Source organism: Pseudonaja textilis, chromosome 2 (genome assembly GCF_049901715.1).
Source record: "Pseudonaja textilis isolate UNSWEBS1 chromosome 2, rPseTex1.2, whole genome shotgun sequence".
Lineage (NCBI taxonomy): Eukaryota > Metazoa > Chordata > Lepidosauria > Squamata > Elapidae > Pseudonaja > Pseudonaja textilis.
The window spans coordinates 59,508,764-59,534,845 of record NC_141991.1 but is presented as its reverse complement, the minus strand read 5'-3'; the positions used below and the strand labels follow the sequence as shown (position 1 = coordinate 59,534,845).

Below are 26,082 nucleotides of genomic sequence, written 5' to 3'. Positions count from 1 at the left end.
TATTGAAGAAGATCTATCTGTTTTAATACATTCTTCTCAGAGAGACTGCCAGTGTTTGGGTTACACATTTTTCACCAGCACATTGTATAAAATTTTTAAAATTCTCTGAATAAGAAGTAAGAAGAAAACAATTCAGCTGTTAGATAACATATTGGAACATAAAGGAAGGCTACAGGGAAAAAGAAATTGAATGGCATTCTCACATTCTCAATTGAGTATTCCTTTCCTGCAATTTCAGCTATTTTGGCTATAATCTCAATGTGATCCTGGAGCTTCATCTCCAGACAGCGGGCAAATGTCAAGTTGGCTTTGGGCTTCACGTTGATTTTTATCTCCTCTGAAAGCATGTCCCAATGGCGGTTGCGCATGCCAGGATTGCGCAGCCCTTGAATCAGAGGTATATAAGGCCGGAATTCCTCAATTTTGCCACGGATTTCCACAGCCACATCCTGGCATGCTTTTCATAAGACAGAAAAAATAACCATCAAAAGACATCAGGATAGAGTAAATCAGAGCATTGTTCAGAGAAAAGAATCAGGGAAAGATCACTGACAAATGTAGCATTACATTAACTGAAGGGAAATCTTCATTTTGTCCTAGCAGGCATTATTTCTTTGTATTTCTGATTAAAGATTAATTTTTCCTATAGATGTTTTCTTTAAAGTTATAATTGTGAGAAAGGCCTGTGTCAAAGGGGCAATATTTTAAAATTGTTTTGAATAGTCTGCTGCATAGCCTCTGGCTGCTCTTGCAGTAGAAATGTAATAAGCTACCAGTGCTTTCATGAGATGAGATTCTTTCAGTACAGGAAAAGCGAACATTTTACTTCGTTATACAACTGTACTTTTAACCTTCTTGATTTTTAATGATTCACCTGTTTACATATACATTCCTTCATATTATTTTTCTGTTAAACTGATTCCCTGCATTTCAAACAGAATCCACTGCTTAAAACAGAACACATTGAAAGGCAAAAAAAACCCCACAATCCTCCAGTGCAGAATATATTATAATTTAAATATAAAGCTACCATCAAGATCATTTCTGAGAAAGTTTATAATTCTGATACATTTGTATAATTTCTGAAAGGGTGCAGAGGGAAGCATTTTCTAAGTCTTTTTTATATTCATTATTTTTCCCGAATTTTCTGAAACTCGTTTTCCATTGAGCAGGCTCACAGTGAGGTTGTATAAGGATAAACAGATGAACACTTGCTAAAGAAGTCCAGATTTTTAATTTCATCCCTCATCAAAATAATACATAATTGGTTCAAGGCCTAGCATTTACCTGGAATATCCTTGAAATGTTTTACACATTTGTGCATTGTTTTAAAGGACTCATTGACATTCTTCTCCAACTGCTCTGCATCGATTGCAGACAGAGGATCATTCATCCAGCTGTCTGCCCAGCGAAGCCAGTCTGATGCTGTGGTCCAGAGATCATAGAAGGGCTGAAAGTCTTTGACCATCCTGGACAACTTATCATACTGAGGGAAGCAAAAACAAGCAAGAAACAAACAAACAAAGAAACAAAAATGAATTGCCGATAGCTTGTATTTGTGGAAAGTATCTTCTAAACAAAGTCAACAGGCAGTCATGTTGTATACTTATTTGCTCCCCTTAGGCTGGTACAAATAAACATGGAAGGAGCCCTAAAGCCACTTGACAGTTGGCAAATCTTCCCAAATGTGTTCCCTGTGAAGAGTGCTCCTGTTTTTGATAGCCAATCTGGTAGAAGGAGTGACAGAGAGGATGAGATACAGTGCAAGGGCTGGGGAGCAGGAGAAGTGGGGAGTCCACCAGCCAGTGTTGATCAACAACCCCCTGTTGCTTTGTTTTTACACAGAGCTAGAGATACAAGTGAGATAGAAAGACTAAATGAGGCAGAAAGATAGAGAATAAACATAAAAAGAGAGCCAGAATTTTATGTGAGAATCTGAGGATTATCTGCAGAATAGGTGACTTCCATGTAAAATAAGAGGCAGATCAGGTCCTGACAAACACTGAAACTCTATGGATCCTCAACATCAGATTTGCCAGAAGATTAAATTAGTGGATATAGTCATCAGTCAAAACATGCCTCTTGTTCCAGCCACATCCCTTGCCAAGGACAGGAGTTAATGGTGTTTTTTTTACTATAGGAAATTCACCAATTGCTATTTTTAATTTGTTCCCCATTATAGCTAATGTGTAAAAATGGTGCCACTGGTTGGCCTCATTATTGAGATAGAATAGTGCTTTGTCTGATGGTTCAGAGTAAATTGTGCTAATTTTGTGTCAGCTCATAAACTGAAGGAAGAATATTAAAGCAGCTGTCTGGATAGTCCTGTGGGGGATATCAATCAGGAATTTACTTGCTCACATTTTATATTATATTAACCATATTTTTCAGCCAAATTATATTAATGTTTAATCTGAACTTTTTCTAGATGGGGTGTCAGACCTGGATATAATACTAAGATAGCATTGATTACACTTGTGGAAATCCTGTGGTGGGACCAGGATTACCTACTGCATGATTGCTACAATGTCTTAAGATCATCAGCACCATTGATTATGGTTTACTGGCTCAAAGGGTTAGGAATGGGAGGCACAGTATTATACTATTTTTCCCTCCTCTTTCCATGGCTGGTTCCAGTTGAAGTTGATAGATGAGAGGTCTAGCCCTAGGCTCTTGTTTTGTGGAGTATCTCAACATTCTCCCATATAACCCTATATAACATCTACATGGATCTCTTGCATAAAGCTATCTGTTGGCATCCAGACCAATTAAGTGATGTTGCTTTAATAGCCAGAAGCTGTGGAAATCTGGATGAAGACAATTTCAGATTGAACCCTAGTTAAGCCTAGTGACCGTGAACTTTGGGCATACCAGAAACATCTCATCAGTAGTTTTGGATGGGATTTCAATTTCACAGACTGAAATGTTGTGCAATGTGAAGGTCTTCATAGACTCTTGAGTTGTGCATAAAGAATTGGTGGTAAACATGGCCAGGAGGCCTTTTACATATACTGTTCACTAACTGCACCAATTTCTGAATTGGGAGACCATACCCCAATCACTCATGTTTTAGTTAGCTTGCATTTGGTCTGCAGCAATGAAACCCAACATGAAGCTATCTATGCAGATAGTTGAAAAGCTATAGCTAGTCTGGAATTGAGCAATGCTGTGGAAGTATTTATTTGCACACCATAGTATACCCATTATCATCAGTACATGAGATATACTGGTTACCAATCAATTTCTGGGTGCATGCAAGTTGCTAATTGTCACCCATAAAGCCCTTCACAATACAGGGCCTAGATATCTGAAGGACTGTTTTTAATTATCTCTGCTTGTCCAACCAGATCTGATACTATAGGATTAGCATGCTCCGGGTCCCATAAGTGTTGGCTTTCAGGAGACATGCCTTTTCTCTTGCAGTATCTATCTATAGAACAATGTTCCCTGAAATTCAGACTGACTTGGCCCTGCTGTCCTATAGAAAAGCTTTGAAGACTTCGTTCCCCAGGGACTGGACCTGGAAATTACATAAGCCTGTTCTGAATGTGAATTCTGTCTGGCACAGTTTGAAATAATTTCTGCTGTATTTTTAATTCCCAGTTTTCATTGATTGATTGATTGATTCATTCATTCATAGATACAAATATGAATTCAAATATCTGTCTTTCCTCTGCTAGGCACTTATTTCACCTGACTTTTGCAATTTCTTAAATTGGTTAAAAATGAGAAATTGAGAAATGGTTGTAAACTATGGTGTCCATATTTTGCTGGGAAAAAATAAGGGGCAAACCTGAAAAAGGGGCAAATCTGAGAGAGATTTATAACAATAAACAATTCTTTATGTTTATAAATTTACAAAGGAAAATTTAAGAGTAAAACAAGAAAAACTTTACAAAAATGAATATTTTAATAAAATAAAAGCAAACAGTATACATACATTTATTTTTAAAAAGACAATTCAATTCTATATTTGTCACATGAATATGGAAGATGATGCATTAAGTGATACTATTGGTATAGTAAAAGTTAAATGACCAAAAGAATGCTAGTTGAACTACTTTTAACCAGGTCCTTTGTTTATTAGACTTCAGTAATAGTAACTGTAATTGAATTTCTCCAGACTTTAGTCAATAACTAATTTTTATACAATATTGGCAGCAAAAGTGATCCCTGGACACAGCCCTCCAACATTATTCAATTTTGGGCAGTGTTTTTTCCCCCCAAACAGAGCTCTCTCCAGTTTAATGCTAGTTTGGACAAATGGATGAGTCTGAATAGCAGCTGATCACAGGAAGCAGTGGAGAGTTAAGTGAAGCTGAAGACAAAGAGCTGGCTTTCTCTGCCACTTCACTCCCCAGCAGAGAGAGCAAGAGGGGTGAGGAGAGAAACTCTCAGCTGTTATCTAGGGTGCATGTATTCAAAAGCTGCCCTAATAGCTTCTGCTGGGGGGGTGGGAAATGGTGATGGAGGGTTCCTGGTGAAGCAGTAGAGACGACTATTATAACCCTCCTGTTAACTGTCACTTCTGACTCTGGTTGTCAGCTATTCTCTGAGCCAGGGACTGGGTCAGAGATCTGGTGGCTAAACAGCCTTCTCTTCCCTTCACCTACTACCTCTCCCAGCCTCAGCAGCTGGTCCCTAGGCTGGGCGAAGTGGCAAGTGAAGAATAGGATAAATTCTGACAGATGACTAAACCTTCAGGTGATGTGATTGGCACATGATTTTCCCACTGGCTGGTGATGCTGACAATATGGGGGAAGAGCAGTGTTCCCAGCACATGAATTGAGGATACGTTTTCCAGCTCATAGACAGAACAGAGGCAACTAGAATGGGCAGCGGAGACAGTAAAATATATGCTGGTTTAGTTTTTTTGTTGCTCACAGACAGGAGAAAAACACTTCAGTTAGATCACAGGGAAGAATTTTAAGACAACCTGCTCAGAAAATACAGACAGAAATGTAGTTGTAATGAAATACTGGTGATGAGATAATGGGAAGTTTTTGCTGTTGTCATCAGTTTACAGAGGAATATAAAGCATGATGAATGGAAAAAAATGCTGGACGCTCACATTTGTTACATGCATGCCGAAAATACGCTCCCGATTATTATAAAGCAATGCCAACTGCTGGGACTCTTTCAATTGCTTCCGGATTCTTCTGGCTTCATTGGCTATCTCATGGGCCCGGCCAATATCCATGTGTGCAGAAAATCCAGCCACTGCAATCTGGGAAACAAAGCAGGTATAATATATAAGAAGAGAGAATCCTTCAGACAAGTATGTTGACTGGAAAATAGGTTCATGAATTTTCTCCAACATTTCAGTTGTGTTTTGCCTTTTGGTTACAATTCCAATGTATTTCTGAGGAGTGATTAGCAACCAGTCTTGGAATAGCATATCAGGGTTGCATTGCAAAAGGGGACGCAACCAGATAAATAGATTTTTAAAAATGGATTGGGGCATTTTTTTTAACTTTTAAACTTGTAATCAACACAGACACACATATTCTTAAAATGATCCCCACCTGATCACATTTCACTTGATTTTGGGGTGGAGAATAAATCAAAAGGTGTATGTACAATCCCTCTCCCCTTTGTTCTCTTGGTTGCATACTCTTCCACACATAAATACACACACATATACAATATAATATTCATATTCAGAGGAGTAGCATTATAGGTTTGTTACAGGTAGGTAACAAAATTTGAAAAAAGAGGTGTTTGGTGCATATGGTACTTAGGCTACAGGCTGTATACCTGAATTTCAGCAAGTTGATAACAGCATGAATTAAAAGCAATATTTGCAAAATATTCAAAGTAACACCTTTTCAAACATATGCAAAATAATCTCCAAATAGGATTTGACATATAAATACCTTCAGGACAAGAGCAAATGTATAGCCTAAGCAAAATCATGGAAGCATATCCTTTTTATATGAAAAAACTTATATTTTATATTAAAAGTCTACATGCCAAAGAACATTTATTGCAGGATTCGAAACATATGGGGCTGTGTAAACCCGGATAGTGCATGAATTAAATAGGAACAATTGTTTTGACAAATGTGGTTAATACACAGTTTCATGTATCAAGCTTGCTTGTATACCCATATATGTTTGTTTAATGAGAATGAGAGAATGAGCATGCAGAGAAATCAGCAATCAGGGATTAGTACCTGAAGGCCATCTAAACGTTCCAAGAAATTGTTTTGATCCATCAGCTGAATTTTATGGAATCTTTCCTCATCTTCAACATGCTGTTGCCTTATTAATTCAATTTGTGTACTGATCTTCAGAGGCCAGTTACTTGCAGCCCACCTGAAAGTAAATGAATGTCTCTTGGGGTATTATAAGAAAGTGCTAATGCACTTCTTACAACTAAATACGGGCAGTATCTGGGAATGAAAAGAAAAATAATAATCCCACAAACCCCTTCATATCACAGTTTCATCATGCATACAATCCCATCTAAGCACAGGATATATATTAAATAAAATAGCTTTGGCTATGTCACATGGCAAACCATGCTATAATTCAGGAAAAGAAGCTCCAGTGAAACAGAAGACAGAATAGCTATGTTAGTTCTCAGCCTATAAAATAGGAAATATTATAATGACCCATTTCATCAGAAGATATTTTTGAGCCTGATCACTGAAATAGTAATAGATAAATTACCATATGTTGCAAATCAAACGTACTATTCAAATTCTTAATAAGTTAAAAATAACATCAAATTATGTTCAGGGTACTTCAACTCACATCATATGTAATATTTATACGTTTTCTTATCAACTTTAAATGCTATGGAAAAGAGAATACATTGTACAGGCTGGGACCAAATGTTTTACTTTCTGCATCTAGTTTGTAGCATATAGTTGCATTGAAATGTTGGCAAGGACAGACATTTTTGAGCAATCAATAAATTCTTGTGAATGCTCTACTACATCTATATACATAGACATAAGCAGCCTAACAATCTCACACTTTACAGTCACTAAATTCATTGGTCTTTCATGAGATGCAATGTAAAATAAAGACCTTATTTTTTTTAAAAAAAGGTCAGAAACTACAAGATTGCTTCAATTCCAGGCTGAAGACTCACATCATCACAGCTTCTGCATTTGAATAAGGTAGTGCAGCAGTTATCTTTTCTGCCTGCCTGAAGAGATTTGATGAAACCTTCTGATGTGTAAATAAAGCCCTGAGGCACAAAATATAATAACCCAGGCCAAAGGTCTTGCTCTGACTGCAGGGGAAATGACTTATGCTCACTTGTCATTGAAGTCATCTTGAGTCAAATTGTAAAGAAATTCCTCCATGATTTCATATTCTTCCATAACACTGCTTATCAATTCCTACAGGATGATACATATAGAAAGAAAAAAAAAAACAGAGGCAGATGTTATTTCCACGGTCAACATTTCCTTCCACTATGGAACAAAATTTAATATGGTGAGATTCAGATACAAGGATGAAGAAAGAGGAAATAATTCTATTGCTTGGTTGTTAGGCTACAGTAACACAACAAACATAGCAGGATCTGAAAACCTCTGAAGTGTTACTTCAGGAAACTTTAGGAAGTTTAAGACTATAGCAGGATGTCAAACTGGTGGTCCATGGGCCAAATGCATCACACGCAGGCCATGCCCACCCCAATGAATGGGAAAAATGTCACAAAATGCCATGTGATGGCAACATGACATGGTGAGTTTGACACCTGTGCTATAGATGATTCTTAAAGCCTGTTAGATCCTATTGGCAACTGCAAAATACTGTTATTGCCAACCCTACATGCTTTTTAGCATTTTTAATAACCCGAGAATCAATATAATTAGAGTTCACAGTCTGGGTGTCCTTTGATTATATCAGCTGCTACTAGATTTACAGGTGGTGACTATGGCCAGGAGCACATTTGTATAATTATATCTGGGGCACTAACTGTAATTATCTCTGAACCAATTGGATTTGTGCCTTGTCACATGCTGTTTTGATTACTGTAACATGTTCTACATTGGGCTATCCTTCCCTTGAGAAGTGTCAGAAATTGCAACTGGCACAAACCGAAGTAGCTAAGCTAATAACTGATGCAGATAGAGAGAACATATGATGCCTATACTAAAAGGTCTGCTCTGGCTGTTAATCGCTTAGCAGAGCTAGCACATCTAAAAGGTATAAGGCCTGACTTTCTAACACAGTATCTTACTTATTTATAACCTTGTACATAGTTAAGATCTTAATGAAAACCCACTGGAAGATATCTCTGCAATCATGAGTTTCTGGCACATGGGAAAGGCCTTCTCTTCTGTTGCTTCACATGTTATGGAACATACTCCTTCAGATACTGTGTTTGGCTCCTAATCTCTAGGTGTTTCGGAAAATCTATAAAAATGCTGTTCTTCTGTTCCATGATGTTCGTATTAATTGTAGTGTTAATTTATTTGTTTAAGTTTTTAAACTCTTGATTTTTTTTAGTATTTTGTTATCCAATTTACAGAAATATTGGAAAATAAAAAAGGACTATAAGAAAGAGAAAACAACTGAAGTGGAAATAGAGCTGATAAGCCAAGAGATTGACTGGACAAGGACTATTTATTGGATTACAAAAGAAATTGGTTAAAACCTTGAAGAAATATTTGAGATGAGAAAAAGAAAAATCAAAGAAAGATCAATTCTTACAACAGCATCTGAATGAACTGAAGATTATGATTGTTAGAAGCAAAAGAGTACAAAGTTGATTCATTTGAAATTAAATTCATTTGTACTTATGATGAAGATTGGAACTTACTTTTTTTAAAAAAAATTCTTTCCTTTTTTCTGTACATGGTTTATTTCTTCTTCTTTCCCCTGTTTCTGAATTTAGTTTGTATTTTCTTTTGTCATTCTTATTAAGTGAGTTCTAATCTTACCTTAGGTATAAAAAAATAGTCTGATGGACTTTTGGCAAGTCATCCTCTCACAGTCCAACACCTTACAGAGACATTGTTATGTTGTGGGGAAAATAGGTGAAGGAAGGAGTATTGCTAAGTTTGCCACTTTGAGTTGTATATGGAAAAAAGGCAGGATAAAATAGTAATAGCACTTAGACTTATATATCGCTTCACAGTGCTTTACAGCTATCTCTGAGCAGTTTACAGCCAGGATATTGCCCCCAAAATCTGGATCCTCATTTTACCAACCTCGGAAGGATGGAAGCTGAGTCAACCTTGAGCAGGTGAGAATCCAACTGTCGAACTTCTGGCAGTCAGCAGAATTAACATGCAGTACTGCATTCTAACCACTGTGCCACCAAGGAGTCCCTATGTTTAAAAAGCTTTATTTTTTAGTTTTTTTAAAAAAGAACACTTAAGACATATTGTTCCAATAGTGCATATTCCTGGATTAAAAACAGCTTACATATAAATCTAAGTTCCACCTATTACACATGACATTCTGATTATTTGATCCCATCTCCCTGACTACTGTTCACCTCCTGCGATTTCAATTTCTCTGGGATTCCTTTCATCCATTCCCGCAGCTCAGCTAGTTCCTCAATGCTGTTTGGTTTTTCATAAATTTTTCGGCTGATGGCCTTGAAAGCATCACAGATCTGCAAAATGATATAATAACTGTCAGCGCGAAGTCTGAAACAAAGAGTTCAATCAACTGCATCAAAAAGGCGAGGTCAGGTATCTGAAATTGAGACTAAACCACACTTATATAGACCACCCACTCCTGCCCAGATCACTAATCTCACAAGCCTTTTCTATATCTCCAAGACAACATTTAATTAATATCATTATGCTCTGTTTTTTCTCCCTTTCTGTCCTCTGCACAAGCGAAAAGCAATGACATGAGCTGTAAACAGAAGTTGTCTGATTATGTCATGTGTCTTCACTGAGATATTGTAAAGAAAGTCAAAGGAAATGCAACTTTGAAAATGATAATAATTCTTCACAATTTATGATAATAATACTGGGTTTCGCATGTCAATAAGCCATCTCTAGTAAAATAATTGTACATTTCCAGAAATAATTATAAAATCATTTGGTTACTCCTCTAGATTCAGTGTACCAACTCACATCTTCTACTTGACGATGTAAATTCTTGGCCAATATGTCCAGCATTGAAGTTGCCAAAGCTTTGCATTTCTTGGACAGGCTCTGCCTTACACCTTCAACGCTGAGATGAAAAGGACCAATGACCATGAAGCTTGGCAAACTATTATCCAATAACTCTTTTTCTGCCAAATGCTTGTTTACTATTTCTCTCACTTCTGGAGCAGAAGGGCAACTGATCTCATATTCTCTAGAAATATGCAGAAATAAATTTACAGCAAACAACCAACCAAACCAAATAATACAGCTATGGTAGGAATGCTGCTTCACAAAACTTTTAAATATTTACATTTGTATATAATCATTTTCTCCAATCTGGTTAACAACTCCTAAAATTTCCATCAGAATAGAAGGTAACAATCCATATTCAGGAACATATCTCCTCTGAAAAAAATGGCGGGTCAGGAAACTAGTCTGACAGTAATCAAACTCCCCAGAAAACCTGATTCTGGGTGTCCCCGGAGTCTTCTGCCATCAAATATCAACAGCACACAAAAAACAGCAAACAGGATTAAAACTCAACCATTTAGTCCTCCATTACTGGGAGGAAAGGCTGATTGCTGTATTTGCTCTTTGAATGACAGCAGAAATGCCATGTTTTCTTGCTTCTTTGCTAAAAGGAAGGAAGGGGAACCTCATTACTTTCCTTTTCCTCTAAGGAGAAAGGGAGAAAATCAGCCCATTTCTAAGAAAGGTAGAGAGTGTGTATATGTGAATGTAAGTAGGCATATATGCAGGGGTGGGATACGACAGGGTTAACTACCGGTTCAGGATTTATGAGCTTCCCTGCAGGCTGCGAGCCGCATGCCTGTAAATCGTCATCAGCAGCTGCCTGCAGAGAAGCAGCCTTTGAAACAGCCATCTTTTCTTGCTTTTCGAACTGCAGCTGTGCCTCATTCAGCAGCTGAAGTTGAAAAATCAGGAAATAAAGATCAGGTAAGAGTCCGGGCAGGCGGGTGGGCCAGAACAGCAGCAGGCACAGAACCGGTTCTATATCTGCTGCTTTTCAGAGCTACCGGTTCTACAGAGGTGGACAGAACCAATAGAAACCCACCCCTGCATATATGGGGGCAGTGGTGTGACTAAACAGAATCATGCAAGAAAAAGAATCACTTTCAATTTAAACAACTGCTAAATGTATAGTCCCCAGAGACTTCCCTCAGGACCTGATATGTCTCACAGGATCAAAATCTCCACTCCTACCTTAGGAACCAGATAGTCATATACACTTTGTCCAGTATGTATCAACATTAGTTTAATGCAATAGTATTAATCTGATCAAACAGAATCATATTTAACTCTGTAATAGATATTTGAAATAAACTATATGTTTCAGTTCCTAATACACTGGAAAGACTGTACTTTCAGCTCTAGGCCTTTTTGCCTTTTAACCTTACTGTTAAAAGTAGGGTTCCACACTGATTAAAGATTTAGATCTACATAGGCCTATTCATGGTGCTAATTTTCATTTGTGAAGGAAATCCAGTATGGCTTATCTCTTATGAATTTGCAGGACTGTCTCCTTCTATTGAAGGAAGTTGGAGGCATGCATTCTCACTGTGGATTCCCATATTGTAGAATATAGCAATAGCAATAGCACTTAGACTTATATACTGCTTTAAAATGCTTTACAGTCTTCTCTAAGCAGTTTACAGAGTCAGCATACTGCCCCCAACAATTCGGGTCCCCATTTTACCCACCTCGGAAGGATGGAAGGCTCAGTCAACCTTGAGCCTGGTGGGATTTGAACTGCCAAATTGCAGGCAGCTGGCTACAGCAGAAGTAGCTTGCAGTACTGCACTCTAACCACTGCACCACAGAGCCCCCCTAATTGTGAGGAATCCTCATCTTGCTTTCATTTTACAAATCAGTGAAAGCCATCCTGGTCAAATTGACTTTTGATGTGGACAGAACCCCCTGGCTGCATCTGAAATTTTTATGTTATGTGAAGAATGTTAGCTTTATATTCTCTGTTATGTAGATCTCCCTGCATTGTTGTAATAAAAATGGAAGAATAAAAATATTGTTATTTAAAAATAAACAATAAATAAGCAAGCAAGCTTCCAGACACCCAGAAGCAAATTTAAACATGAGGAGATTCAATCTGTTTATATAATATGGCAATACATGCAGAGCTAATCTGTAGTTCCACTTAGGAAGTTGTGATCAACTGGAAAGTCATGATTAAGAAAATAATTTAAAAAATTCAACTTTGTACACAGTAGGAAATAGTTATCTTGCAAAAATGGTTATCTAAGACATAAAAGGCAAATAGGCAAATAAATCAAAAAATAAGTGTTTGAGGCAGAAAGTTGAAGGAAAGATAATGAGAAGCAACATGTGCTTTGCAAACAGTGTTTTAAAGCTCAATTTCTTGATAATGATAGTTAGCATTTATTTTAAAAAATAGACAATAGGGATGAAGGGTAAGAAGAAAAATCATAGAGAAACATTAGTTTTTTAGCTGAAGGAATGAAAAAGAAGAAAATTAATTGTTATATAAGAGGATACAAAGATGAATGTATCATTATAAGATTTTAATGATTGAGTTTAAAACAATTTTTATGTAATTCCATTTTGGCTAATATACCAGGAGAAAAATTCTTTTCTTCAGCATTTTGGCCGGAAAAAAAAAAGCTAGCCATGAAAAATTCAAAAGTGTTATGAAGGGTTTTTACAGATAATTTTTAGACAATTAAAAATTTAAGTGAACATTGAAAAGGATAATACATGAATGATATTTTAAATAAATAAATAAATAAATGCTTCACATGTGTACTGATCTCTCAAAAATAGTTCTTCCTTTATCTATTCATTACATTTATATTCAGTTTTTCCTCTAGGAGTCAAGGCTGCCTACACTATTTATTCAAGACCAGCAATTGTGGCTTCTTATTCAGTATGTATTTATGGTCACATATAATTTTTCAATGGAAAAGAGCCTTAAAATATCTACTGTTTTAGGAAAGGTAAAAATACACTGAAAAATGTGACTCACGCCCCTCATCTGCATAAAAAAAATCAATCAGTCACCATTCTAATGCTAAAGAAAATATAATCAACTTGATATAGTTCCTAATATTAAAAGTAGAATCTATACTCCTTTCAGTCAACTGCACAGTATTCATGAAACAGAGGTTTCCTAACTCCCTCCTCTCAGTGCCAAACACCTGCTCCTGAGAATTGGGGGGGGACGGGGACCTGTGGGAATGATGGAGAACATGGTGGGAACCTGCAGATGGACAGGAAATGGATGAAAAAGTAATTGGAGCAAGAACTTAGGATCCAAGCCAATATGTTTTAGAAAGCTACTTGCTTTTTTTTTTTTGCCCTTTAATTCTACTGAAAGTAAAGTTGTGTATCAATCTACCCTTTCAGTTTTTAGCTCCTGCTCTTGCATGTGAATGCTGCTTACTTTAAGAGGCTGTGGATATCACGATTATTCAGTTCTAAGTACTTTTCATAATTCTTGGCATAAGCTTGAAGGGGGATCAGTGCTTTGTGGATGCAAGTACAGATGGTATTCCGCAATTCTATCACAGCTGGCTCATTCAGACCCACAGACTCTAACAATGGTGTGCCACAGATGAACATGTTTTCAAGCACATACTGAAAAAGAGATTAAAAAAAAGAGTCATTTAGCATAAACAGGATTATCGTCTGCTTCTATTGTTTCTAAAAAGGTGGTTGCACAAAATTAAAAGCCACCCATAACCATGCACTGTAACAAGATTCCTCTTATAATTTTTAACTTCAGTATCTTAAAGAAACTATTCTTTTTCCTCATAACTACCATAATAAAGGTTATCATACATGAGTGCCAGAACTTGTCTATTATAAACAATTCAAAGATCTAACTATAATGTATGGAGCACTGTTTGAGTTCCTGGTCATGCTAAATGTGATTTGCACCAAATGTTGCCTTAATTGTGTTGCAGCTTATATCTACAAGCTGTTCGCAGTAGCAGGATTCATACCCCAGCTTTTGGGAGATTAAATATTTTGGCTAACCTATCTTTTTAGCATGGCTTGCTGGCATTCAGTGAAAAACAATGAAAGTATTCTTTTCTTTTTAATAAAGAAGATAGAAATTCTTGATGGTAAAAACATCTCCCACCTAGCCAAATCAGCAGAAGCATATTGCAAGAATTGAATAAAAAAACTTTCAAGTTACTCTAAAAGTCACTTTAATAACGATTTGTGCTGAGATTTGAATTTTGAAATAAAAAGCCTTTTTTTTAATCTGCAGCACATCACTTTATAAAGAAGCATCAAGATAAATACATATAATGAAACATCTCAGATATTCCCTTTACTTTGGTGTCAGCATTAATAGCTTCAGGATTTAAAATTACAGCATTATTCCAACACTTTCTCATTTAAATCTGACATGTTTTCCTCAGTCGTAAAAGTGTTAGTGGAATCCTCCTCTGGCAATATGTCAGTGCTAAAAAGTGTTAGCTAAATCCTTCTGCAAAATCCTCCCTTATCTTCTGCCCTTTAAATTTTTAGAGTTTTTATACCTCCATATAGGGTCGCTATATGAAACTTACAACACAAATTGAACTGACATTTCTCAACTCCTCTTCCCAACTCCCGCCCCCACAAAAGTATCAGGATGTGACATCAAAATCAATCTTCTTTCCCTAAACCTCAGTACATATTAACTAAAGAACTGCATTAGCTTCCCAGCTGAAAAAAGAGACTAATCCACGACTCGGCTGTTGCTTTCAATTATTACAATTACTACAAATTATAGTATTGTTTCTGAAAAAGAGATATTAGCCTGAAAATCTCCAGCACCCTATCCTTAAATATTTGGAGTATTTGTTTATAAAACTGTAATAACTTCATAAACCTGGCATGTGGACATTGCAGAAAGGTACAATATTTTTCCAGTGGAGAAATATTTAGAATCTATAAAGATTCAATCTGGGTCACCGGGACCAGAAGTTTAATCTTACGAGCTTTCAGACTTAGGTTCGAGCCCATCTTCAGGGAACTTCTCTCTAGTGGAGTATGTCATAAGAAATTCCTTGAGGATGGGCTCCAGCACAAATCTGAAAGCTCAGAAGACTAAATCTTTGGTCCAGTTATTGACCCAGATTGGATCCTCCAACATTATTCTAGCATATGTATATTTGCATCTATAAAGACTACTTTGTAACTTCTTAGTATAAACAACAAAGCCTGAAATGATATAACTATGCGCATTTTATAAGTTGGAACATATATCAGGGTGAGAAGACATTTCATATTCTTGAAAGAAACTCACTTTCTCCAGTTGTGGTATACTATGTGTAGCCAAGATCCCTTTATTAAAAAGAGAAATAATTGATGTCTCAAAATTCTCCAAAGGCGTGCTAAAATGGACACCAAAACTGTCTAAAGCCAAATCAATTATAAACAGGGGATTTTTTCGTGGCCTGCAAAAGGGAGAATATGGAAATTTCACATTGTGTTATGGATAAAAAGATTCAAGCATTAACTCATCTCTTTGCTAATTAAAATGCACTGAGCTGAAAACAAATTCCAGTTCTATTTGTTTGCATTCCATAGAACTAGGAGCCCACACATATCCTACATTTCTGCCAGAAGGCATTTTCACACAATGTTTAATGGAGCTAATATTATCACTGTAGTAAAATAGATGGTTTCACAGGAGTATTGTTACATTGGTTGACATCTATTCTATGGTAGTGTATTCTAAAATGAATAAAATATTCTGGTTGAGTATTATTTTGATTCGATTTGCCAGTTTATCAAAATTTAATATTAATGAATATCATAAGGAATTTATCTATAATATATACTTGTGTGCAATTAAAAAGCAATGCAGCTGCTGGGTACAACTAGGGTAACACTTATGTTAATTAGGTACAGGTGGCACTCAAAATCTCCTGTTTGTTATGCAGTTTTGTGTAACCAGAATTAGTAAATACAAATCTGATCTTGTTATCCATGGTAAGGATTGTACGTATCTAATTTTGGGCAGATGGATTTGATCTAGACCCAGTTTGGTCCAGTGATAAAGATACTGGCCTAAAAAGAGGAAACCATAAGTTGAAGTCTGTCTTGGTCATGAAACCCAGTTAGGTGACCTTGGGCCAGTAACTCTCAGCCCAAATCATCTCATAGGTTTGTTGTTGTTGAAAAAATAGGAGGAGGAATTTGTGCTGGATAGGTTCTCAATCTTGAATTATTTGCAAAAATAATAAAAATGTGATATAAATAAAAGTAAACAAAATAAATATGAAATAATTCTATCTTCATGTTTAAAAGAACGCATCAGGCCTTCACCCTCCCATCGTCCCAGAGATCTGCCATTGATCTTTTCATCAGTCTGCCAATCTTTGCAAAAAAAAACTCCAATCTTTGCAAAAAAACCAAAAAAACCTTTTGATTATTTTGTTAAGGTTCCAGAACCTATTTTCTTAATTTCCATAAACTCAAGATCTTCTCAAATTAATTTATATTATGAAATGAATTCCTGTTCAAATGTCTCAAAAATATTTTTATAGTTAAACATCTGGTTTAGAAAATCCTTATGGGCTTCCTTGACTCCAAGAATATCTTTACAGAAAATGTAATTACCAATTAATAAGGAAGGATATGATTTACCCAAACTGGACCTATATCAACAAGTTTATTTATTTGTCAAATATTAAATACTGGAGTCTAACTGTTAGTATTAATTTTTCAACTTGGGCAACTTTAGAATACATCTATATTCCTTTGGTTGTTTTTGTATTTCATTATTCGTTGTTTTATTTTTTAGACATTTGTTATCAATATATTTGATATGCAGATGTTAAGAAAAGAGTGAAAGAACTAGAGGCTTTTATATTGCCTAGAAAATGGGAAAATGACTGAACTTCTACAGCAAGCATGTCAATAAATACATCATGATGTATACACCAAAAATATTTAGACTCTACTGGACTCCACTACATTTGTCTAAAAAATGACTGTCAAAAATAGCATTTTGTATAAGATGTAATAAGGATAATGCTTCTTTAAGATGCATGTTTTACAGCATCCTATACTTAACTAAGTTTTGGGAGAAAGTAAAGTATATGAATGTGACTATATAAGAAAAACTAATTTTTTCAGAGGCTAAAATTATCTTGAATTGCTTATCCACTACTTGGTATTTGACAACTTGACAATATAAACTATTAACTAGAGTTAAAAAAAAGCCCCTGATATTACAGCACTGGAAAGATAAATGTGTGGCCCAATTTAATCAATAATTTGAAGATCTGATTTACACTTGCCACTTATGGAAGGATTACCTACAGAGGTAGACTTTGTCTGGATAAATATAATGAAAATAGGACTCATCTATACAAAAAACCTGACTTATAAAACAGTGTGTTTTGCACACATAAACAGAATCTGTTTGGTGTAAATAGGAAAAGATAGATTCTAGTCCACCTGAGGCACAAAACCAGCTGGATGATCTTGGAGCTAGTTACTTCCTGTAAGCTCTAGGAAGGAGGCAATGGCAAACCACTTCTGAAAAATGTTGCCAAGGAAACTGCAGGGACTTGTTCAGTCTCTTAAGAATCAGACATGTGTGTATGCACACACACAGACACACACATAGACACGCATGTTTGCATATATGGAATAGTAACTGTTTACTGTTGTAATGACATAATACTTTATATTTTGGGTTGTTTTTTTGCATTTATTTTTAAACACTTCTTATGTAGCTGTGGGTTTTTTTAAAATACTGTTATATCTTTCTGTTTTGTTCATTTAGTTTTTATTTTTTTTATTTTTCTGCTATTATTTTTTAAAAAATAATTTTTTGTTATCCGCAACTGCAGACTGCCATGGAACTCAGGCAGGCAATAAGGGCTATCTGTCCTTCACATTTACCAGCATTTCCCTTCTAGGCATTATTGCAGGAGCCATGGGAATGCAGGAGAAATTGTTGGATAAGGCACTCTTAAATTCAAATTAAATTGAAATAAATTAAATTATTTGCCACCCCCTTTTGTATCCTTACTTTAGGTTCTTATCATTTACAGGGCTGCCTATAAAAATGCAAAGCATCTTTGGGATGATTGAGAAGTTGAAAAGCCATTGAAACTTTTTCCCCTTGAAAGCTGTAACCTAGAGACTGAGAAGTTAGGTGATGCAAAATGCTCCATTGAGCATCTCAAAAAGAAAAAAAAAAGAACAAGGTAGTTTTGCAGCAATTTCAAGTGTATGTTAGCTGAGCCAACAATAAGCTGGCTCAGCTGCCAAACTGAGTTAATAATATAAGATCACAAAAACACAGAACTGATCCTAGGATGATATAAATCCATATGGATATGTGAAATGCTTGTGTGCAGTGGCACTATCTCATCAGGAACTTTAGAAAAGACAAAATACATTTAAAGGTTCAACTCATAGGAAAAGGAATACATTTCAAAAATATTGCTCAGTGTTCTTTTCCTCCCTCAGATAGGAGACATTTCCTAATTGTCTTACTTGTAAGGGCTATTAACAAGATCGTCTCCCCACACCATATTTTCAGGGCAATCCAGGACACTGTAACAGGCATCCAGAAAGAGCTGTGTGAAGTTTACAAGTGAATCCTGGACCAGGTAACGTACAGAGTCTTGTAGCATAAACTTGATAAGCTCCATCAGCTGATGAAGCTTGGACATCTGATATACTTCCCATTTTGTCTCATATAAATTATACCAGCCTTTGCCTATGTCCCTCAGGCTGCTTCTTACTGCTATCTTTAGAGTATTGATCCATGTATCCTTGAGGAACATTGAAATCTGCAGGAAGTCAAAACAAAAGAATACAAGAATTGTCGTCTTACTCCAAACTTCAAATTACACACTAAATGGATACAGCCATAGATACATGCCGACGGTAAAGAAATGCAGCAGTGGGGAGTGGGTGGTTAGTCCTTTCCTTCTCTGGCTTTGTGTTTGCATTAGTACACTCCTCTATTACTATCCCTTCTGGGGAATAGAGGAGTGGCTGAAGTTTGCAGTTGGAAAAAATACAGGGATATCTATTAGATTCCCTCCCCATCTCCATCCTCCATTTTAAATCATCCCCTTGAGACTGCTTTGTCTAGGAAAAAAAGGCATTATAGGCTTATTACATGTTTTATGGTCCACAGAATACTATTCTGTAAACAGGAAGAATTTTATTGTACTTTAATAACATTCTGCTAATAGCAGCAACAGTTCCCAAAGCAATCTACACCAAAACAAATCTTTCCCCATAGAATGTTACACTGAAATAATCTATTTTTTAAAGAAGAGTGCAACATTTACTCTCAAGGACAGCAAAAACAAACAAAACACCTTGATTTTCCTAAGATATGAGCACAGAAGCTTTTATTCCTAATATCCAACTATTTCCTTTGAAAAGTCTGTAAACAGATGATATTATACTTTATGGGATCTTGTCTATTCCCCCCCACACACACACACACACTCCATAAAGAAGCTTTAATGATATCTCCTTTAAATATTTAGCCTGTATATTTCCTACTGTTTTTCTTTTAAGTGGGTGCTTCTCAAACTTCTGGGCTACTTTTCATTTTGAGATAGATTACAGATAAAAGAATGTTTAGGAAGTTCTTCTGTATAAACAGTTCATAATAAGTAGCGAACATGCATGAATAGCTTTGCATTCTTGAACCATGTTATTGCAGTTTGCAGAATAAAATTCTGGGATCCAGGATTGAAAACAGTAAGGAGTCAATCAATAGTACCTGTTTTTTTAATTGTTCAAAGCTCTTCCAATTTTCCCCACATTAAACTGGACTATGTCCAATATATCTATGGTAAGGTATACACAATGATTGAATTCTGATCTAAAATATATGGTCTTGAACCATGTTGTATAATGAGTTGATTTTATTCAAGTGGATAGGATGGTGCTTAGGTTAGCTATTTTCTCTCAATCTGAACTAAGCAGCCAACATTTCTTGGCTGCTGAGCATAGTTAGTCCTCAGTGGGCTGTTCTGGAAGTTGAATGCCTGCAGATCTTAGAGGACTCCAAGCTTGCTGATATAAAATTGGTTTCATTATGGCCAACTTGGTGAACTATTTTTCCCACCGGTATATATGGTTATGTTATTATCCCACACCATGATCAAAGAAACGTGTGTGTGCATTTCTGCTAGTTTTATCATACAGTAGCCTAAGTGAAAGAGGGACTTCCATGTTCTGAAGAGCAGTAAAGCACAAGTCTTATCTGGCCTAAAGTAATCTTCTACCATTGCATTATGTAGGGTCCTTTCACCCATCACACAGTGGTTATAGTTCTTTACATTTGTGCATCTCACCCCTGCAAAGAATCTGCCATAACATATTACCTGAGAAAAGGTCTGGGTCTGAATCTGTTCAAATGTTTCAAGTCGTCCATACTTAGTCAGGGTGGAATGGAAAAGAGACATAGCAGCGGTTTTATTGCACTCATCTCGCACTTGGCACAAAGCCATAATAACCTCTGGCCGTGTCAGGAGAGAGACAAAACTGAACGTTTCTCTTTGCTCATTAAATGGATATTCTGGAACTTCAACGAGCCCTGGTAATAAAAAGAAAGATGTTATTGAAGTAATCAGTCTCACAAGTAAGCCTCTTAAATACATACATATCCACCTCTTTGTTCCCTTTTGAATAAACAATGTCATGCAAACCACCAAAAAAATATTAAAAAGAAGCAAGCAAGCAGACAAACAATAGAAGTGGAATAAAAGCAATAAATCTTGCTTTGCTAACACAATTGGCTCTATCTCTTTGAACCTTTTTAGAGTTGAGAATCATCCTGGTTTCCCTCTGGTCTGAATATCAGTTCAAATATTGCCTTTTGGTATTTAAACTACTGATCTTAAAGATCTCATCAACATCATGTAACCAAAGCACTCCATATCTAAAGTAAATTTAGTTTATTTCTCTATAAACATATTGTATAATAGCTTCCCTTATCCCCATTTTTTGTAGCAATTGTTGTCTTACGTGCATTTTTTTTCATCTAGAGTCCTTTTCACATGAGCATTCTATCATTCATCCTTTTTCATTCTTGCCATTAGCCTAATTACACACTGGCATTTTTAAACACAATTCTTTTTAGGTTCCATATCCTATTTTCTAAATCTCCATTATAAATGCCATCATTAAGACTTCTAATACTCTTTGTATAGGATTCATAGTTTCTCTTCTTCAGTCCTATTTTCACTCTAAAGTCTTTCATTTTTTTCATTTTCTTTCATGTTTATTTATCACTATCTTTAAACAATTCTACTAGTCTTTCCATATGTTTTTAGAGTTATGATTAAAAGTTTTTGAACCCTTCTGAATTTTCAATATTTTTACATAATATGAACTAAAACATGATCTGACCCCTGCATAACTCCTAAAACTAGATAAAGAGACCCCCCAATTAAACAAATCACTCAAAATATTATACCAGTCCATTTATTAAGAAAAATGGTCCAAAGCTACATTTTTGTGTATGGCAAAAATATGAGAACCATTTACGATTGTCAGCTCATTTGAAGGAAAATGTAGAATTAGGACTTCAGACAATGGGATAATGATCAGGTGGAAGTCTGCCTTATTTAAAGAGTTCTGAGCATTCACTATCAAAGTCTGTTCTTCAGGTATATGGAAGTGGGTCTTAGGTTAAAGAAAGCAGATTTCTGAGAACCTACAAAAAATAGTTATTGATTCTTACCTGGCTGGAAAAGTTTACAAAAGTGTCATGCAGATCATATACAAATGGAGGTAATTCAACACCTGTCCTATTTCCCATAAGAAAATGTCAATGTGTCTAACTGTGAACTGAAGGTCAAGAGAAAATAGATCATGCATCAAGACAAAGATCCAAAACACACAAGTTGGCATGACTAGGGAATGGTTAAAGCAAAAAAAAAAATGTTTTCAAATGGTCAAATTGGAGACCTGATCTTAATCCTATAGAAATGTTACTGTATGGAAAGACCTGAAACAGGCAGCTCATGGGAAGAAGCCCACCAACATCCCTAAACTGAAGCTTTTCTGTGAGGAGGAATAGGCTAAAATTCTTCCAAGCTGATGTATGGGATTGATTAAAACAGTTATTTTAAGTAGTCATGACTGCCCAAAGGAGACACACTAGTTATTAAAAATACAAATTCATATTCATATACTTTTGCCACACATAAGTGTTTAACTTTGGATCATTTTCCTGAACAAATAAGTATAACATTTTTACTCATTTATTTATTTATTTGGGTTCATAAATGTCCCAAAGATGCTTTTCAAAAGGCAATGAGGTTTTCTTTGTTTTTCCCTTGAAGACTTTCGCTTCTTGGATGAGAAGAAAAACGTTATCAAGGAAAAAACATAAAAAGTTGCATTTATGAACATTGCGTTCATAAACTGTTAAGCATCACTGTATATACAAACGTATGTGTACAGCACATTGAATACCATTGAACAGCTTCTTCCAAGCAGGTATTCATCAACAATAATTCTTAGGTCTCAAAAAAGTCCATTCACTTTTTCTGGTGAATGGACCAGAATTTTCATTCACATGATGTTTAAGTATGAAGTCTCCAGATGTACTGAATGCAAAAATTAGCACTCAATATAAGTTTACACTATTCAGTAAAGGAATAAAAAACACCTGATTCATGAACAAATTAGAAATATTAAAAAATCTCTTGCATATAATTGAGCTATACCTTCTTATTTTGAATGGAAACAAAGACGATTACATTTATTACACTTACTTATTATGATTACACTTTCTATTGACCAATAAAATTCCAATTATCAATTTCTCTGAAATTTCACCAAGCATTGCCACAAGCTTTCACATCTAGGATTGTAGTCAAAAAGTCTGAATTTTCAGAATATTGAACACTGTATTTAAATATTTTATTCACTGAACCAAGTAGCTGCTGTTGTAAAATATTCTAACAATTCCATGGTTATGTTAATTGTGTGTGGTCAAAGTTGGTCTAAAACATTTGGAGTACATCAGACAATCTAACCTTATCTAGTGATCATCCATCATTTTAAGAGTACAATTCAACTGATTTTTAACTACTTTGCTGGGAGATATTAAAGATGTTTATATAATATTGCATTTTAGATTACATTCAAAATAATAAACGGAGCTATGTACAGGTAATTCTTGGCATACAGCCATTTGTTTAACGACAGTTCAAAAATTGAACTGTTACTTACCACCAGTCCTCACCCTTACAATTGTAGCAGCATTCCCATGGTCACATGATAAAAATCCAGGCACTTGGCAACTGGCATATATTTACTATGATTGCATCATTCCAGGATCATGTGATCACCGTTTGTGATCTTCCAAGCCAGCTTTCCACGAGCAAAATCAATAGAAGTTAGTTTTGCTTAATAACCACAGGCACTGAACAGCTGCAGTGATTCACTTTGCAACCGTGGCAAAAAAGGTTGTAACATCAGACATGGCTTATTTAACAACTACCTTGCTTAACAATGGAAATTCTGGTCCCAGTTGTGGTTGCAAGTCAAGAACCAACTCTGTTGGCCAATGTTAATTTTGATAAATTAAAGATTTAGGAAATTGCTATTTTAGTATGTTTTTAAAAAAAAGGTTTTGACAAAAAATTTCCCTGTCGACAGTATGTAATAGATAGAAATCCGCAATACTAAAGTCTCTTTTTATAGTATCTCCTATAATACATCAGTTATAATCCGAAGTTAACCACAAAACATTTCATTTTATAAGCATTTTTATTCTTTTCTCTTTCTCTCTGTGTGCATGTTATCATGTGTTACCTACCTTTCTCTGGTACCTTCTCTTCCTCTTTCTCAGGCAGAGTGACATAAGAAAATATCTGACGCTTCGAAGTGACAATTCTGTCAAAGTTAATCATGTTCATAGTACGCTCATAGTCTAGGGACACTTCCTTTTCCAGGAGGTGAAGACGTCGTAAAATCCTTAAACATAATTAAAAAACTAATTAACTGAATGAACAATGACCCCACAAAATGATATGTCTGTGTCACTCAAATACCTCTAGTCCCATATTCATGTCTCCTGTGCTCACTTATGCTTTGCTTCTTCATTAAAAGCATTTGTAGCACATTAATGGAGTTTCATGAGGGGGAGAACAGAATAGCAAATTTAAGAGAAAATGGAGCATACTTATGTTGCATTTAAGACTGTATTAGACAGAAGAGAGAGAATTAGGAGCAATATTCTATACATTTTACAATACATTATAATTGTGAATTGATCACAAATGCTTGCATGTTACTGAGGTGGGAGAATTAAAAATACAAGAAACCAACAAATCTAAAGCAAATGCCCTAAGATGAAAGAGAGACATACCAGGAGATACTAGAACAGATAAATGCTAGAGATACTTATCGGAAATAACTCCTGATGCTTATCGGGAATAATTTTCTCCACCTAAAAATGACACTCACCTGGACCTAATAAAATGGCTGAATGATAAGTCTTACAATGATCATGGAGATATATATCCTGAGCAATATCTCAATCTGTACAACTACTCACCTGTGACAGATAGGCCTGAATTGTTACAACTACACAACAGAGCAAGGTTAATATAATATGCAAGAAGAAAGGCAAAAGGAAAATAATTCACAGTACTATAATTTAGAAAGGGATGATCCTATACTCAATTACTAAAAATGTGGATGAGGGTAAGTGGGATGTTATTGGGATGGATATCTTCAAACATTTGTGTAGGCATTCCATTGTATTATTTTCACTCTTATTTAAAATCAGATTTTTTCCTAACAAGGGATGGATGGATGGAACAATGGATAAATACTATTAGTCCTAGGTACTAATTAGATTATTCTTGCCATAATATAGTGAGATGAAATTGACGTATTATACCATGATTCATCTTGCTTGTGCATCTCAAATTGTTCCAGTCATAGAATACATAAAATGCAAGTGTCAAGATCATTTTCATACTTAACCTCACTTTTTATTCATAGATCTCTATTACTTCCATTCAGTTACATAATACACTGATTACTCATTTGAGTATTCATTTGAGTATTCATTCCCAATAATGTATACTCATCAAGTGTGCATTAGTATTTTCAAATTTGTGATTATTCGTGAATCACAAAAAGAAATAACAAAAGGCAGAGTCTATGAAAGTCAACTAAATTCCACCTTTTGCCTCCATGTATTTTAACAATTTTTAATTGTAAAACTGCACATGTATGTGCAAAAACAATTGATAATACCATGCCATTCCATATTATAGTTGCATCCGATTTCACTTAACTTTATTCAAATAATTTCTGCTCTTATCTATATTTACTCATTTTCTTTCTTCATCTTTGTTTATCATGTAAGGCTATATTTGTAGCATTTGCAGAAGGAGAGAAAGGAATAGCAAAGAAGGAACAAAAAGGGAAATGAGAAAAAAACAACTGGTTCTACTTTTACCCAGCTGGCTGGGCCTTTCTTGTCATTGACAAAAGTTAATGATCTGAACAATTACAAGTTTTGAAAAAGTATTATGAAACTTACTGGCTTCCTTTCTTTAGATGTGAAGTTTGTATTGCCATTTGTTTCATATTTTGCAAACTTTTCTCTTCAATGTTTTGCAATCCATCTACTGGCATACAGTCCACATAGAGATTATATAACAACAGTGCCTGTGTTTTCTTCCTCAAATTGTGGGCTGAGATCACACGCTGGGCAAAATTACGAGGATCCTCAGCAAGAAAAAGCAAACGGATCCGGGGCACCCAATACTGACAGGGAATCAGTGGGGGTCTCCCTAGACAGAGATCAGAAAGCAAGACAACAGAAAATTTGAAAGCTTGAATATCCAAAACTGTCTGTGCATAACCAGACTGCTGTCCAGTTAATAGCCTTTTTGCTGGGGGGAAAAATGGATAAGAGATTCAAAATTGAGACTTAGAGATTGCTGAGGGAAAATGTCAACATGTCTAATTAAGTGAGACAGCAGAAGCTCTCT

At 35.6% G+C, this 26,082-nt stretch overlaps 1 protein-coding gene across 4 annotated transcripts in view; it reads right to left on the bottom strand.

Moving 5' to 3' along the window:
- The window catches only part of DNAH1 (dynein axonemal heavy chain 1), a 199,825-nt gene that overhangs the window by 109,473 nt on the left and 64,270 nt on the right, over positions 1-26,082 (bottom strand). For 3 of the 4 annotated variants that reach the window (XM_087924016.1, XM_087924015.1, XM_087924017.1), the window contains 13 exons: positions 25,629-25,881; positions 23,889-24,046; positions 20,440-20,651; positions 18,581-18,879; positions 15,369-15,519; positions 13,509-13,702; positions 10,058-10,283; positions 9,466-9,585; positions 7,272-7,354; positions 6,176-6,317; positions 5,072-5,227; positions 1,288-1,486; positions 204-457 (listed from right to left, as the gene is read on the bottom strand). In XM_087924016.1, coding sequence (XP_087780142.1) covers positions 204-457; positions 1,288-1,486; positions 5,072-5,227; positions 6,176-6,317; positions 7,272-7,354; positions 9,466-9,585; positions 10,058-10,283; positions 13,509-13,702; positions 15,369-15,519; positions 18,581-18,879; positions 20,440-20,651; positions 23,889-24,046; positions 25,629-25,881 — 2,447 coding nt within the window. Of the gene's footprint in view, positions 1-203; positions 458-1,287; positions 1,487-5,071; positions 5,228-6,175; positions 6,318-7,271; positions 7,355-9,465; positions 9,586-10,057; positions 10,284-13,508; positions 13,703-15,368; positions 15,520-18,580; positions 18,880-20,439; positions 20,652-23,888; positions 24,047-25,628; positions 25,882-26,082 lie in introns of those variants that run through there. The other variant, XM_087924018.1, reaches the window with a different exon arrangement.